Source organism: Lygodium microphyllum, chromosome 12, assembly GCF_053477565.2.
Source record: "Lygodium microphyllum isolate KBCC chromosome 12, Lygodium_microphyllum_v1.1.10, whole genome shotgun sequence".
Taxonomy (NCBI): Eukaryota; Viridiplantae; Streptophyta; class Polypodiopsida; order Schizaeales; family Lygodiaceae; genus Lygodium; species Lygodium microphyllum.
In genome coordinates, this window is record NC_141146.1 from 45847767 (window position 1) to 45864065 (window position 16299).

Sequence of the window (16299 nt, forward strand, 5' to 3'; positions counted from 1 at the left end):
TGGTACAACTGTCTGGGGAAAAATATGTAGCATAAAGCAAAATAAGAAAGGAAACTAACTATGGCTATGTGTAAAACATAGATCTCTATCTAGTAACAATGAGCTCCAAATGGTACAATCTCATGTGGGTGTGGAGGGCCTAGCTCTAGCCCGAGCAATAATCCCTTGTATCCGCCTATGAAGGTGTCGCCGGTGTCTGTGTGGAGGCCTAGGACGTTTGGATCGGCTAAGCTGAACGGCTCAATCAATCAGTACTCCTTGTGTGTGTGTGGACTGTGGCGGTGAGAGAGGCTCTCGTGTGGGCTGTGGCTGTAACTGTATTGAAGTCTTCTGAGTCTCCTTTGCAAAGAAGTCTGTGTGCTGCCTCTGTGGAGGGTCTCAGTGTCCTGGACTAGTTGTACTCCTAAGGCGCATGTCACGAAGTCGTCATATCTCAAGAAGAAAGAGGCCAAGGCATTGCTGATCGGTAAAATCCATGATTTTGGATAGTGGTCCAAATCTGTCTCTAAAAAGACAGTGGAAATGACCACGGACCTCATAATACGCTGGGCAGCGGTAGATATAATACTCCTCTGTCTCTGGCTCTAATTGGCATATCTGGTATATGCGTTCCTATGATGGGATGGATCTATATCTGCTAGTCTCAATCTCTAGCTGATGTGAGGAGATGTGCAAGTTGCGAATAGTACATCCGATCCCATGGAAAAGGTGGGTGTCCATGTATCTCGGGCAAGCAATAAATCCATCATCTGTAGTATGAAGGAAATGCTCACGGTAGAAAGCCATCTTTGTCCCTAGCTCCTGCCTTGGCATCAACCATGTTCGCCTGATATCCAACTGGGTAAGATCCATTCTGATGATCTTGCGAATCTCTAACCTGCTCAGATCAAGAGATGGTGCATCAAGGGAGTACTGGAAGGGGGGTAACTTGTCCATGCTAAAGCCATGCAGCTCAAACTAGGCCGACATTTGTGCATACTAACATGAAGTATCACCCTCTCTGGCAAGCTGCCTGGAGGACTCAAGGACCAACCGTGTATACCTATGTGTGGGTAAGTCCCATAGGCTATGTATGTATGTAACCGATCGGGTGAGGGCCTCTACCACAATCGGTGTGGCTGCTAGCTTGGCTCTGATGATCTCATGTGGCATTGAGGCCTTACATCTGATAATCCTGGATATCATGGACACTAGGGGTTTCTCCATCGACCTCCATCCGTCATAAGTGCGCCCTGATTTGCTATGGTGGTCAAGACTGGGCCCCCAATATCTGTACTCCATAAAGTAGTGTGGATGTGACTAGTGTATCGAAGAGCCATAGCTTGGTGCGGGGTTCTTGGAATTACACCTGTGAGCATATCCTCTCCAAACCACCTAGTGCTGTGTATCGGCGAGTCAGTCTAGTGTTTGCTGCCTCTTGCATAGAAAAGGTGGGCCGTGTGAACCTCCGATCCATATGTGAATTTAGGTGCTAATCTCCTGACCCACTGTGGTGTAGTATTAAATACCATCACCTTGGTTTTACCAAGGTTCACTGAAAGCCCATTGTCCAAAGTATAGGAGTGTAATGCATCCAAGTGTCTCTGTAGACCCTCTGGAGAGTCAGCTATCAATGCAATGCCATCTGCATACAATAGGAGAGGTATCCAAATGCCAGCTAGTGGAGCTCCCTTTATCTCCTTCATGTGAAATGTAATCATCAATCCCATCAATGTACAGGCCAAATAATGTCGGAGAGAGGGGGCATTCCTGCTTCACCCCAATGGTGGAGTAAATAGGTGCGGAAAGGCCCTCAGGTGTTTGGACTCTGCCTGCAACTCTCTCATACAGTGCCAAAATACCTCAATTGAGCTCTTTCGGTACTCCCATGGCATGGAATCTATGTATCAGCCTGTCTCTCGGTACTGTTTCAAAGGCATTGCGGAAGTCCACAAAGCAGCAGTAGGTCCGTCGGCCATGGGCCCTCCACTCCTCAATGATCGCTCTGAGTGTGAGGATGTGATCCAATGTGGAGAAGCCTCTCCTAAAGCCAACCTGTCCTTGTGCTCTAAGACCCCACCTCTCTGCCCACCTACTTAACTTATGCTCAAGGATGGAAGCATTTAACTTAGCCAATGTATGCCCAACCATGATAGTCGGATAGTTACTGGGTAGAGTAGGATCCCTTGACTTGAGGATAGGCACAATAGTGTTCGTGCTCTAGCTTTTTGGTAGGCCTTCAGACATGGCTCTGTTAAACATGTAAGCTAGGAATCCTACCACCAAATCTCTAGCATGGATCAAGTGCTCGGCTACTAGTCTATCATGATCTTGTGCCTTTCCTCTGCTAAGTCTGTCAATGACCTCTTGGACCCTACTTTTTGTAAAGAAAGTGGTGGTCTTTAGACAAGGCTCAAGTGGGTCAGGAAGAGGTGGCTGACACTCCACAGTATAGAGACTAGCTGCATACTCTTCCTATTAGATGGTTCAAGGTAAGTATTACGTTTATTATCAGATCTGTCTTCTGACTTTTGCTGATGAACAACTCTCTTCCGGGAAAACAAGCTCGAGAGAGATCTGTCTCTCCCTCCAACCACGCTTAGGAAGTTCTCGCAGTGCCACCCCGTCGTGACTCCCTCTACCAGGTGTCATTACCTGGTCAGTTTTACTATTTTAGTATTAATTACTTACTTCCTAAGCTCCCCTTAACCCCGTACGGGCGCCCAAAGCCCCCGGATGGTCATCCCTCGTGCTTGTCTCCCCATAATGTTACATTTATTAATGTAACATTTCCTCCCCCTTAAGAATCTGTTTCGTCCTCGAAAACGATGCTTGGGAGGTCCAACTGTAAATTGGGAAACCTTTTCCCTAAGGTACTTACCCGCTCCCATGTTGAGCTTTCTTCTGAACAATCTTTCCATTTCACCAGATATTCTTGATAAATAGTATTCCTCGTTAGTCTGTTAGAACACTTAAAATTCTTTCTGGTTCGTGTGGAATAGATTGGTCACCTATTAGCTACTCAATGTTATCATTTAAGATTAGATTATCCATATCACCCAGCTTCTTTCTTAGCTTGCTTACATGGAAAACTGGATGTGTTTTACTACTAGTAGGTAGTTGGAGCTTGTAAGCCTGTTCTCTGACCCTTTTAAGTATTGTGAAAGGACCACAATACTTGGGTGAAAGTTTTGGACATTGTCCCATTTTCATGGTTTTAGTTTGTTCAGGCACTTTAAGATAGACCAATTCTCCTTCCTCAAAGAAGATGTCTCTTCGATGAGGATGTGCATAAGCTCTAGCTCGATTTTGAGCTTTCTTAATATTTTCTTAAGCAAAATTTACAATACTATTCATATCCTCCAAGAAATCCTTTGCTGCTTGAATCTTTTCCTTGTGTAGTCCTACTGCATGAGGAGCTCTGGGCTGAAACCCATACATTAGTATAAATGGACTATATCCAGTGGAAGAGTGTTTGGCACTATTATATGCAAACTCTGCTATCGGTAAATACTCTTTCCAATTAGTTTGTCTCTTACTTATGTATGCTCTCAACATATCTTCAAGGATTTGGTTAACCCTTTCAGTTTGCCCATCTATTTGCGGGTGCTCCGCCATGCTCATGCTAAGTTTAGTATCCAATTTCCTAAATACAGCACACCAAAATTGACTATTAAATTTTCTATCCCGATCAGAAACTATATTTGCCGGAAGGCCATATAATCGGTATATGTTCTCTATGAACAATCTAGCCAATTCTGGTGTTTTAACATCAGTTGAAGTTGGAATAAATCTAGCCATTTTGGTTAACCTATCCACAATCACCCACACAGAGTCGTGCCCCCTTTGTGTCCTTGGTAATGCGACAATAAAGTCCATGGAGATACTCTCCCATTTTCCCGAAGGAATCTCTAATGGGTGGAGAAGTCCTCCCATTTTCAATCTTTCAACTTTATTAACTTGGCATTTATTACATTTGACCACATAGTCAAGGATGGCCTTTATCATTCCAGGCCAATAGAACTGCCTTTTAATAAGACTGTAAGTCTTATTTACTCCTCGATGTCCCGCACTAGGGATATCATGACACTCAAAGAGTATCTGGCGCCTTATTTCTTCATCTTTCGGGACACATATCCTACCCTTGTAGAGTAAATAACCATTATCAATGGTAAACTTCTTCCACTTGAATCCCATTTGAGCAACCCCTGATGCTCCATTTCCTTGTTGAACATCCTCAGATGTTCCTTTCTCAGTGGAGGCCCTTCCATTTGGATCCCCATTTTCTATTGCTTCCCATATGTTGGAATATACAGGATCAACCTGGCATTTCCCTTTTAAGGATTCAAGCAAATCGGAAGTGAACTGAGTAAAACTCAATTCATTTATGATGGGCATTCTACTGAGTGCATCAACCACTATATTATACTTTCCTTTTCTATACCTTATCTCATAGTCGGAACTCTTGGAGAAGTTCGGCCCATCTGGCTTTACAATTAATAGTACTAGAGCTGTAGCAATAGCTACCTTAAGTTTTTCAAAACTTTCATTTTGGTCTGTTCCCCAATTAAAGCTCTTCCCTTTCCCTTTAAGTTGGTCCGTCATTGGAACAGCTAACTTGGCATAATCTTGAATGAATCTAGGATAAAATCCAGATAAACCTAAGAAGATCTGCAGCTTTTCAAGGTTCCTTGGAGATGGCCACTCAATAATTGCCCTTACTTTTTTTGGATCCATCTTGATTCCCTCTTTTGAGATAATATGCCCAAAATATTTGACCTCTTGTGCGAAGAATTCACATTTAGTTTTCTTCGCATAAAGAGAATGGGTTCTTAACAATTGGAATACTAATTGTAAGTGTTTCAAATGTTCTTCTCTTGATTTACTAAAGATCAAGATATCATCCAAGAAGACTACTACAAAGTGTCCTAGATAGGGCCGTAACACACTATTCATCAGCTTCATAAAAGTAGCTGGTGCATTAGTGAGACCAAAAGGCATCACCAAAAAATCATAGTGCCTGTATCTAGTACAAAATGCCGTCTTAGGAACATCCTGGGTCTTAATTCTTACTTGGTGATAGCCTGATCTTAAGACAATCTTTGTGAAGAATTTTGCCCCTTGTAATTGATCAAAAAGATCTTCCATTCTGGGCATAGGAAACTTATTCTTCACCGTTATCTTATTAAGTGCTCTATAATCAACACAAAGTCGCATAGAACCATCTTTTTTCTTTACCAATAAAATTGGCGAAGCCCAAGGTGAATTGCTGGGTTGTATAAACCCTTTATCAAGGTAATCCTTAATTTGTCTTTCGACTTCTTGGTGTTGTGTTTCACTTAGCTTATAAGGTGGTTTAGAAACAGGGTGTGTATCCCTATCTATGTCAATTGGGTGATTTACATCACCCCTATTTGGTGGAAGGCCACTTGGTAAATTAGAAGGAAACACATCTTTGAATTCATCTAACAAACCACTTAATTTATTATTTAAATTCAACTCACAAACATAAGAAAATTGTTGCTTTATATTACAAACAGTAAAAGTGTTCTGTACAAGGAGGGACCATAACATATATACCTCACAAGCTTCCTTCTTTATCAGCTTTTGAACTTCAAGGGAACACATCAAAGGGTTATCAGATACTTCATGTTCACCTTGAATCACAAAAGTCTTACCATCCCTTTCAAATTCCAGTGTATTATGATGATAACTACGCTTTAAGGATGGTTCCAATCTCCATAGCCACTTCCTCCCTAAAGCAATATCGGCTCTTTCCATATTCATAATTTGGAAATCACGCTTATCTTTATATCCTTGGATCTCGATTTTCAAATTGGATACCATTGTATCCCATATTTTATTATCCTGACCTTGCATCATACGAACAACATATTGATGCTCACTTTTTTGTTGGGGAAGTTTCAACTTTTTGACAAGTGCATAATTTATGAAATTGTGGGTGGCAGAGTCATCAATCATGACTCTAACCCTCTTTCCCGCTATCAATCCATGCACTCTAACTAAATCATGTGGCCCAAAAGTAGGCTGCCACATAGAAGTTGACATACAACACCTATGTTGTACATCCTTGTGCAAGACCTCTAAAGATTTATACTTTTCATGCCCCTTTAATTCCAGGGTTTGCACTACATGGATTTCTTTCTCTTTTCCCTTGCCCTTGTCCTTATCCTTTCCTTTATCTTCCCCCTTTTTTCTTTGAGGGCAATTCCAGGCAGCATGGTTAGGAGATAGGGAGTTGAAACACAACCTTTCTTTTTTGGCCTTATCAAAGTCATCTTGACTTAACTTTGGCCTTACATATTGTTTCTTTTCAAAGGGTTGTTTCTTACCCTTAAGGAATGGCATTTTCCTTTTAGAATTGCCTACAAATTTTGAGGCTTCAAATTCCCTAGTCTTAGGCTCCGTATGAGTGAGACTAGTGAGTGCACCTGGACGCGTATTATCTTCATTGATTAATGCAAATTTAATTGCCTCTTCAAGCGTCTTAGGAGAACTCCTTTTCACTTCCTTTTTATAGGCCTTATCTAGTCCCCTTATGAATCCTCTTGTCTTTTGAAATTCATCTATTCCTTCCAATTTGAGGATTATCTCACAATACTCCTCGAGATATGTCAACAAAGGTATTCCCTTTTGTCTGACAAAATCCCAATCTTCCTAATTTCTTTCCATTTCATTTTCAAGAAGGAATTCTTTCAAAAAGACTGATACAAATTGAGCCCAAGTTTCAGGTATTTTATTTGCCTTCTTTAAAGTTCTCCACCATTTATATGCCTTTGGCCCCAAGGTTAGACTGTTCTCCAGCGCTTGGAGATGTGGTGGAGTATTCTTAAGTTTGTGCAAATCCTCCCATTTTTGGAGGAAGTTAAAGATAGTATCTTTATTTCTATCTTTTTCCTCTCCATGAAACTAAGGGGGTTTCATATCCTTTAATACTGGGTTATCCCTCAGCTTTTGGTGGGGTTCCCTAGGGTCTCGTATAGTCATATCTAGATCTTTCGATGAGGATGGAATATCTGAGGTCTCTACCTTACCTTTATTCCTTTCTAATAATAAGGCTAATTGGGATTTTATTTCAGTGAGTGCTTGAGTTAGCAACTCCATTTGAACCCCCTGTGCTTGCACTTGAGCAGTTAGATCATCAAATTGTTCTCGTGTAGCAAAAAATTCTTCCCATTGTTCTTCTTGTATTTCCGTTTCATGGGGATCCACTATAGGGTGGTCCCCAGAACTAGAGCCTTTGGTTACCCCCTCTTTCTCTTTCCCCTCCATTAATACACTGGAATTGGAAAGCAAATATAAGAAATTTGCGTACAAAGACGAGGTACTTTCCTGATTACAGAGGGGCACGAAGAATGGTGTAGCTCTCCTCAAATATGCACTAATTGTGTGCAGATTACGCAGGAATAAGGCCTGTCAGGCAGGAATGCAAGGTAAGGATGTGATTAAACACCCCCCGCCAGGTCAGGTGGGAACAAATCTGTGACCAAAGTTGTACTAGAAGCGGGACTTCGCCCGACTTGCACCGTCCCACCATGGTCGCCAACACGGAAGTGATCGAAGTGTCTAAAGATGGGGACTTGAACCATCCCATTGTGGTCGCCAACACAGAAGCGTCTGAGGACGGGACCCGATCACGTTTCGGCAGGAAGCGTGGTCGAAGCGACTGAAGACGAAAACTGCAATCTAATCGTGGTCGAAGCGGCTGAAGACGAAAACTGCAATCTAAGCGTGGTCGAAGCAGCTGAAGATAGGACGAAAACCTTTCAATAGGACGTGGCCCGACTATTCTGATACCAGTATTAGATGGTTCAAGGTAAGTATTACGTTTATTATTAGATTTGTCTTCTGACTTCTGTTGATGAACAACTCTCTTCCGGGAAAACAAGCTCGAGAGAGATCTGTCTCTCCCCCCGACCATCCTTAGGAAGTTCTCGCAGTGCCACCCCATCGTGACTCCCTCTACCAGGTGTCATTACCTGGTGAGTTCTACTATTTTAGTATTACTTACTTACTTCCTAAGCTCCCCTTAACCCCGTACGGGCGCCCAAAGCCCCCGGACGGTCATCCCTCGCGCTTGTCTCCCTATAATGTTACATTTATTAATGTAACACTTCTCATACAACGGTGGACGTAATAGGTGTGGTCGGGAAATGCTCTCTGAAAAGCCTCCAAGCCTCTCTAGAGTCCTGGCTCAAGAATAACTGATATAGGTCTCGCTCTAGCTGGGCCAAGAATGTTCTCTTCTTCCACGGTGTGAGGCGTCTAAAGAGTATCTGTGCCTGCCTGTGGGTAGTGGACCCCGGTGCTATCTCGCTCTGTAGCCGTGCTCTGGTCTCACGGCACTCATCATCGTACCAGCTGTTCTGAGATGTCCCCCCGGTGGAGGCTCTCCGTGTGGGTCGTGAGTGTGGGAAGACTACACCTGCAGTGATGTGTAGGGCCTCACTGAACTGCTGAGTCAGATCCTGTAATGGAACGTCGGGGTCTGCATCATGTAACAGTCTAAGGATCTTCGCCTCATAGGTATCCTTTGTCTCTCTGGAAAAGAGGTATCTCGGGTGGTGGTGAGCTGCATGATGGGTTAGTGTGTCAGTGAATTGGAGGTTGATGGTGAATGATAGGTAGGCATGATCCACTGCAACTCCGAGAAGGCATGGGGATACTGAGAGGTCCTGGACATGAGATATTAGAGTTGGTGGGGCAAGAACATAGTCTACTGTGCTGGCACCATGTCGATGAGGATAACATGTGAAGGCGCCGGATAGGGAGTATCTAGCCAGGCCATTGAGAATGGCCAATCTGTGTGCTGTGCCCATCTCCACAAGGTATCTCCCATATTCGGTGACTTCCTCCATATCCTGAGATGTCCTCTCCAGCTGTAGCTGTGACACATCCTGCTCCTGTAGCATCTCCTCAGATGCATCAAAGAAAGACACCTGATGGGAGGCTGTCCTGGCATTAAAGTCTCCTAGTAAGATAACCTCTCCCTCCTTCGAGAACTCCCAAATATCCTCATCCAAAGCCACATATGGTGATTGCCCCTTGGGTGGGGCGTATTGAGACGTCATAGGGAGGAAATAGCATATGACAACATTCAAAGTGCGTTCCTCACCCCGCACTCTCACCCACATGTATCTGGCCTACTCATCTCTGTGGACTACCTGGATCATCTGCTGTAGCTTCTCCATGATTAACACTGCTACTCCTCCTGACCCGCGATTACTGTGGTCTGTGCGTGTCTCCTTCCTACAAGCTGACTCCCACCTATAGCTTGTCACCCATGGAAGTGTGGTATGTGGCCCCTGATGTGTCTCTGAGTAGAACACTATATATCTCCCTCTGAACGTCTCCTCAAAAGCTCCCACATCCAATCGGAGGGCTCCATTACAGTTCCAGACTGCCACTGCAAGGCTGGTCCCATAGGTCTCACGCCGTCATTTGTGGCGCCTCTCCATGACTACCACTCTCCCTCCATTGTAGAAGGCGAGTTTGCCCTCCTCCTTGGCTGCCTTAATGTTTGGCATGCACTCCCTCATGTGGGCTAGTTGGGTTGGTGTGAGATCGTCACCCAAAAACACACCGGTCCCCTTCAATGTACGGTGTTGGGCTAGGAAGTCTCTCCTAGCCTCCATGGTGGGGAAGTGGAGAATGAGTGCATGCTCTTTTGAGCTCTCCCTTTCTGTGCTTTTCTTGCCTACTCTCCAAGCAGAGACATGTGTGTCTTTCTTAATATTCATTAACGTGTATAGCACCTTGGTGTCCTCATCTACTTTTCCATGCATCTTCAGCCCCGTCACCCGAACATGGAGTGCTCTCATTTTCCTTTTTTGTTCCTCCTCCAATGTGTCATTGATTATGGTTGTTGTAGGTGCGTGTGCTAGGTGTTTCCCCTTCTTTGCAATTTGAATCCATTGCTCCTCCTCCTCTACTTGCTGTTGGGTTTTCTTGAGCATCTCTGCCCAAGAAACAACCTCCTTCGTCGTCTCCTCCTCCTTTTTTTGGAGTTGTTGTACTTCCTCTTTGATGCGAGTGAGCTCCTCAGTCATGCTAGGCTGAATTTCTCCTTCCTCTATCTTGGGGCTGAGCTGAACGTCAGTCAGTAGCTGCCTAAGTGATTGAATCTCCCCATCCTGGGCTTCTATCTTCAATTCCAGCTTTTTAATCTTATCATTCAGCTGCTTGTTCACCATGCTCAGTCCGTTGTCATACTTCTTGACTTTGTTGATGGCATTGGTAATCATCTGCTCTATTTGGACCTTCTCCATTTTGGGGGCGAACTCCGTCTTGTTGTGTTGGGCCTATGGGGGAGCTCGATTTAGAGTTCAGAATAGAGGGTAACCATTTCAGTGTATGGGAGGAACAGTGACGCGGCAAAGACGGGCCAAGGCAGTGATGTGGTCTCCTGACAGTGACGTGATTGGACATTCAGCCAAGTGACATGGTGGACTGACGGGGCAAAGGCGGCAGTGACAGGCGGCAGTGATCACGATTGTGACGGGGCAGTGGCGGCAGTAATAGGCGGCATGTGCAGTGATCGTGGGCGGGGCAGTGATGTGACGGGCGGCAGTATGTCTAACGTGACGGGGGGTGATGATGGCCAGCAGTGACGAGGGGTGATGGTCGGCAGTGACAGGGGGGTGACGGGGGTAGTGACGGGGCAGGCCAACAGTGACAAGGGATGGTGAGAGACGGGGCAGGCCGGACAGGGCAATGACGGGGGGTGACAGGGCAGTGACGGGCCAGATGGGGCAGAGGGAGAGAGAGAGACCAACACCACGCTAGTGTCAGAAACCTTCAATCGAGAACGACTAGTTTATAAAATCACTTTCAATCGAGAAAAGCCACTAAAAAACCAATAAAAACAGTTGTAATGACTATCGTACTTACCTAAAGCTAACGCTTCTCGTCAATTCCTTCTTTGCAAGAACACACACAAGCATTATGAAGCATTTCTGGAGTATTAACAAAGGGGAAAAAATTTACTTTGCTTTAATAGTTTTAGGATTGCTTATGTTGGGTTTACTACCCCAAAAGGACCTAGAACTCTGAAGTAGAAGTGCGAAATCCAAATCCTTAACAAAATTTAGTCATCTTGGTTGTCACCCTTATTGAGGAATCTCGTCATCTTCATTTTATACAGTGCTCATATTCTGAAGGATCTGGAGAGGCCTTTTCATTTGAACTAGCCTACTAGGGTAAAGGAAGGAAAACAGCTCTTCAATCACATAAATTGTAACTAAGAAGATAATGGCTTGAATAGAGCTCAACTTTGTCTTTGTTGCAGTTTGCAACCACCACAGAATTTTTCTGTTTACTTACTGTGGGTGGTAGAAACAGTGCAAAGGCTTTATGGAATGCTTAGGGCAACTTATGTCACATGTGTCTTGAAATCATGTCCATATTTTGCAGTAAACTACATGCAACCTTCTGCAGTCCAATTCTGTTAGAACCAACTACAGGTCACGTCCACAAGCAAAAAACAAAGAAGCGAGGGAGTGTGTGTGTCAGTCACTCCCACAAATGCAAGATAAAGTAAGCATGTAGTCGGCATTGTAATTGTCCGTCTCATGTTTTTTTCTCTCTCCCACAACCACTCTAGTAAGAAAGACCAAGACAAGACTATTTCTCTGAATGTCATTTCTATCTTATATTTCTGCATTGCTTATGTGATGCAAATTCTGCATTGGTTTTGCATGCTGACACAGCCCTTCTTGCTTCAGATTGGTCCCATCTAGAAGATAAGTAATGGAGGACGAAGCATTATCCAGCTCTCAGCAGGAAAAAATTGTAAATGTAGTCAAGGTGAAGGTGTTGCTTTTTGCGAGGGCCCGTGAGATTGCTGGTATGTCTGAAACTGTTCTTGAGATGAAAGTCGGCCTTTCAGAAACAATCTCAGTGTCTGATTGTCTACAGAAGATTATTACTCAATTTCCAAGTTTGCAGCAAATCCAATCTTGCATGATTCTAGCTCTTAATCAAGAATATGTGGATGGTTCGATGCTTGTCACGAATGGAGATGAGCTTGCTCTAATTCCACCCATCAGTGGGGGTTGATTATATGCCACTAGTTTTTGCAATCTTTAGGTTGAGAGTAGATTGACATCAAAATATTGAGAGCCTATAATCTTTGTTCAATATTTGGTTTCCCATTGAGCCACATGACAAGGGAAGCATCCAAAAAGAAGAGGTTAACAGAGAAAGAAGCAATGTAAAAGAAAGGACCAATAAAAGCGTTTGCGACAAGCTAAGCCTTGTAATATCTTCATATGCATATCTAGCTGGACTGGCAAGGATTGTGTCCCTTGTCCAGGTAAAGCCATACTATCAAGCTAAACCTTCTAATACAAAGTGGGAAAGTTGAGCCTTCACGTTAGATGTGTGTAATGTCTGATTGAGTTCATGGAAGAAAAGACATTTTTGAGTTTTGGTTTAGCCTCTTTTCTTTTTTTTGAGAATGGGAATGAGGAAGATGGATAAGTGAATAGCTTGCATTTTGGTAGGTTGAGCTCAGTACTTGGTTGTGTTCCTTTGAGTTGTTCCTTCTCTAGCTCTTTATTGGTGATCTAATCTTTTGTCTTCCTAGCTAGTTACCTTTACTTGTTTAACAGGTCGTTGATGATGTGGTGTTTAGTTTTCTTCAAATACCTTTATAATTGATATAGAGATCCTTAGATTGACTATGGATGTAATACTTTGTGATGTGTTGATTTAGCGAGTCTTATTTTGAGATAATAGTATTTTGGTGGTTCATTCATAGTTTCTAGTTTCTAGTTGGGCCATGCAAAATCAAGCACAATAATGAAAGGGAATGCTCCAAATGTGCCTCACGTGGCTTGATGATTTTTTTTCATAGTCAAATTTTGAGCTATGGAAAGTATAATTCCATGCTTTGTTGAGCTTTCGAAATGGGTCTATTGAAGTATGTTGTAGTTTAGTTTTGGCATCTTTTTCTTTCCATGTTCCTTATTGTGCTATATGGGGAGATCACAAAATAATAGTATTAGTCTCCCAATTGTCAGAGGGGAGTGATCAATGTCATGGTATTATCTTAGTTGTTTAAACTATTGTTGCTATGGATGATTTGGAACTTATTTTTTAGATCTCTCACAAAACTCTCTAATATTTTAAATGTAGCTATTGAGTTGATTCATTATTAGACCCCAATTTTGGTTTCTTGTATTGAACTAGCCAATTGATAGATACTAGTCAATACAATCATGCCTAGTGGGTAACAATAGGAATAGCAAAATAATAGTATTAAAAGTGTCTATCCATGCAAATAGAATGCAAAGACTTATGAATTATAGGCCTATAATGCTAGCCTTTAATCACTTGTGATTGCCTTTAATCACTAGGTTTCACATAAGAAAGCTTGCCTTTAATCACTTGTAATTGCAAAAATCAAAATTTCACTTTTTTGTCGAAGGCAAGTGCAAAACTCTTAAGTAAAAATGAAAGATAGGAATGAAAACGTGGGGGTCAACTTTATTTATTTTGATCTCATGCTCATATTTTACTCTCTGCATCATATTGTTGTAGAATTAGTACCCCTTCTTTTAACTCAACGAGGTAAATGTATGACAGCATAAAGTACAATCATGCTATCATGGTCACTTGGAGGTAGATAAACATCTCCATTGTATGTGAGCGTAAGTTGTAAACATGAGTGTATATTTGTACAAATAAGAATGAGGATTTTCGACCAACATACAACTTGAAGATTGAATAAACAAGAGAGAAACAAGTCTAACCAACTAGGCAAAACACCAACAAGAAGTGGTCCACCCTTAATTAACATGTTTCAACTTTCATGCATGTGCACATTTGCACATTGAACCAATTAACACATTTCAACTTTCATGCATTTGCATATTTGCACATTGAACCAAATAAACATCATATGACATATAGGAGGGCTATACATTCATTGTCATTCTCTACTTTCATAACAAGTTTTTCTCTCTAACATTATTATCAATCTATACAGTTCACAAATAATTCAATTTATATAGTTGGTGGTCATCACTCTTGCTAGTTGGTGGTGGTCTCATGCATTGACTTATCACCCCTTCTCCACTTGGTCTCTTGCTTCCTTCCACTACCTTTACTTTTTGTTGTTATTGCTAGGTTGTAGTCCTTATAACCAATTGCACGCTGATGGTTTAAGGCCATTCTTCTCTTAGTCTTCACCTTTCCTTAGTTGTATTTGCCCTTGTAGTAGCCTTGTCCCAATCTTTTAGTTGCCTAACAACTCGCTCATAAGATCCTAAAAGAAGCTTACATAATGGAAACATTTGATTTGATGGTGGTGTCACACCCAAGTCAAACACATTGCATGTGATTCTCTTTAATCAACAAATTCCAAATGGCTCATAAAATAGAAGAGTTGAGGTTGCAATCTATAGAAAAAGTCATGGATGACTCACCTTCTTGGGCACACATTTGGTATTGATTCTAGTCTTTTAACACCTCACACTCAATTGGACATGATATCTTCAAGGTTCATCTCATCTCAATGGATGCAAAACATGAGCTAGTTTATAGTTATCTCATTGTGTATGCAAATGGGGTTGTCGATAGGTCTAGTAGCTTCACATCTCTAGCTTTGGGCTTTACCACATGTTCTATTGGTGACTCTATCACTCCTCATCCCAACCCTTGTGGTAGAGTATTGCCAATTGGTGGATGATTTTGGTCGCCTCTTAGCATTATTTTTTCTTGTAGTCATTGTAGACACGGTAATGGAGGTAGGGATATCAAAATTAAGGTGGTGGAGTAGTTGGTAGCTCCTCTATTAGTTAGATCATCATCGTTGGGCAGCCTTAGGTAGTGTCTTGGATGCCATGCTTCAAAGTGCACCAAGTTTGGACATAAGCTCACTCAACAAGGAACTAAATTTTAGATGGAGTCACAATCGACAACGAATGGTGATGAATTGAACATAGTTTAATGCCGTCATGGTAAAGGCCAAACCCACGTTGTCAAAGAGTTTTTTGTTCATGGCATAAATCATGGAGCTCTTATGTTTGCAGAAGAACTTCATTAGGATTCACATGGGAAACTTTCATACATAATTCAGCCATTATTTCCCAACATTTGACATAGATACCATTTAATCTCACAAGTTCCTTTGTAACTTGACATGCAATTTTCAATTTGTATCATGTAAATTGACAAAAATTAAGTCTATGGGGACCATCTACTTGATCAACAGGAGGTAATTGACAGTTTACAGGTTATGTCACATTGGTTCATGAGGTGTATTTGCTTGGAAATCAAGAAGAGTGCCCAAAAGTCCACTTGGCTTGTATGGAACCTGAAGTAATGGACTTGTGTGACTTGTAAGTGACCTATATGGTCTACTTTTGTGTGGAAGCAGAAGAGAAGTGCAGCCCGCATTTTTCGGTGCAATTTTTGGGCCTGCACACTTGTGGCAAATGGAGGGAGAGCTGAAGGCTATGGTGCATGCTCCAAAGCATGCAAACACAGAGCAAACTGAAGAAAGAGAGGAGATACAAATAAAGAAGGTGAGAGTCTTTTTTTCCCATCCATTTGGTATCACGAAAATGAGTGGTATGATAGTCCATAAAAGGGAAAACAGAGATAAAGTATTTAGCCTGCTCTTGTGTACGTCTTCTTCCATTCTCTTACCGTATTCATGGACCATTGAAGCCCCTCTTGTGCCCAAGTACTTGAGTGACTTTGGGGCAAGTAAAAGGGAGATCTTGGAGGTATATGGGGCTGTTTTGGACTGCTAAAACCTGTCATAAACAGGGCAGCCCACTGTTCTTGTCTTCTTGAAGGGAAATCTGATCTATGTGGATGCAAGTGATGGTATTGACCTCTAAACATCAGGGCTTCATTTGAGAGTGATTAGAGAGGTTTATTCTTGAGTTTATGTGCGTTTTTGGAGCTTGTTTATGGGTTGGAAATTACTGTTATAAAACAGGGCTGAAGTGAATTGAAAGCTTTGTTAGTGCATTTCAAGAGTTTTTGGTTTATGTCTTGGAAGTAGTGGAGTCTACCACTCAAATACTTTTATCTTGGAGTTGTTGTTCATTGGCATTCATGAAATTGAAACCGTTTGGGCTTGCATTTGAAATATGTATTTGGATTAAATCAGAGAAAATCTCTACATGTATTGGTCTATTTACCTCATATGCATTTGATGTAATCGAGTCAAAGTCTTTGATACCATTCATGTATGCTAAATATATGAAAAAGCTTGTGGTCTTCTTCTCCAACTGCTAAAACCCAAGACTTATCAAACCCCATTCTTTTCTCTCTCCTGACCTT

The 16299-nt window shown here is 42.2% G+C and overlaps 1 protein-coding gene and 1 pseudogene across 2 annotated transcripts in view; one reads left to right on the plus strand and one right to left on the minus strand.

Moving 5' to 3' along the window:
* Window positions 1–12376, plus strand: part of CNX7 (co-factor for nitrate, reductase and xanthine dehydrogenase 7) — a 39163-nt gene extending 26787 nt beyond the window's left edge. Inside the window, exons 2-3 of one of the 2 annotated variants that reach the window (XM_087688937.1) lie at window positions 11413–11535; window positions 11724–12376. In XM_087688937.1, coding sequence (XP_087545063.1) covers window positions 11749–12057 — 309 coding nt within the window. In that variant the 5' untranslated portion in view covers window positions 11413–11535; window positions 11724–11748 and the 3' untranslated portion in view covers window positions 12058–12376. The remainder of the gene's footprint in view (window positions 1–11412; window positions 11536–11723) is intronic. The other variant, XM_087688938.1, reaches the window with a different exon arrangement.
* On the minus strand, window positions 1401–10193 carry LOC148027712 (uncharacterized; annotated as a pseudogene).
* Window positions 12377–16299: the final 3923 nt, after the last annotated feature.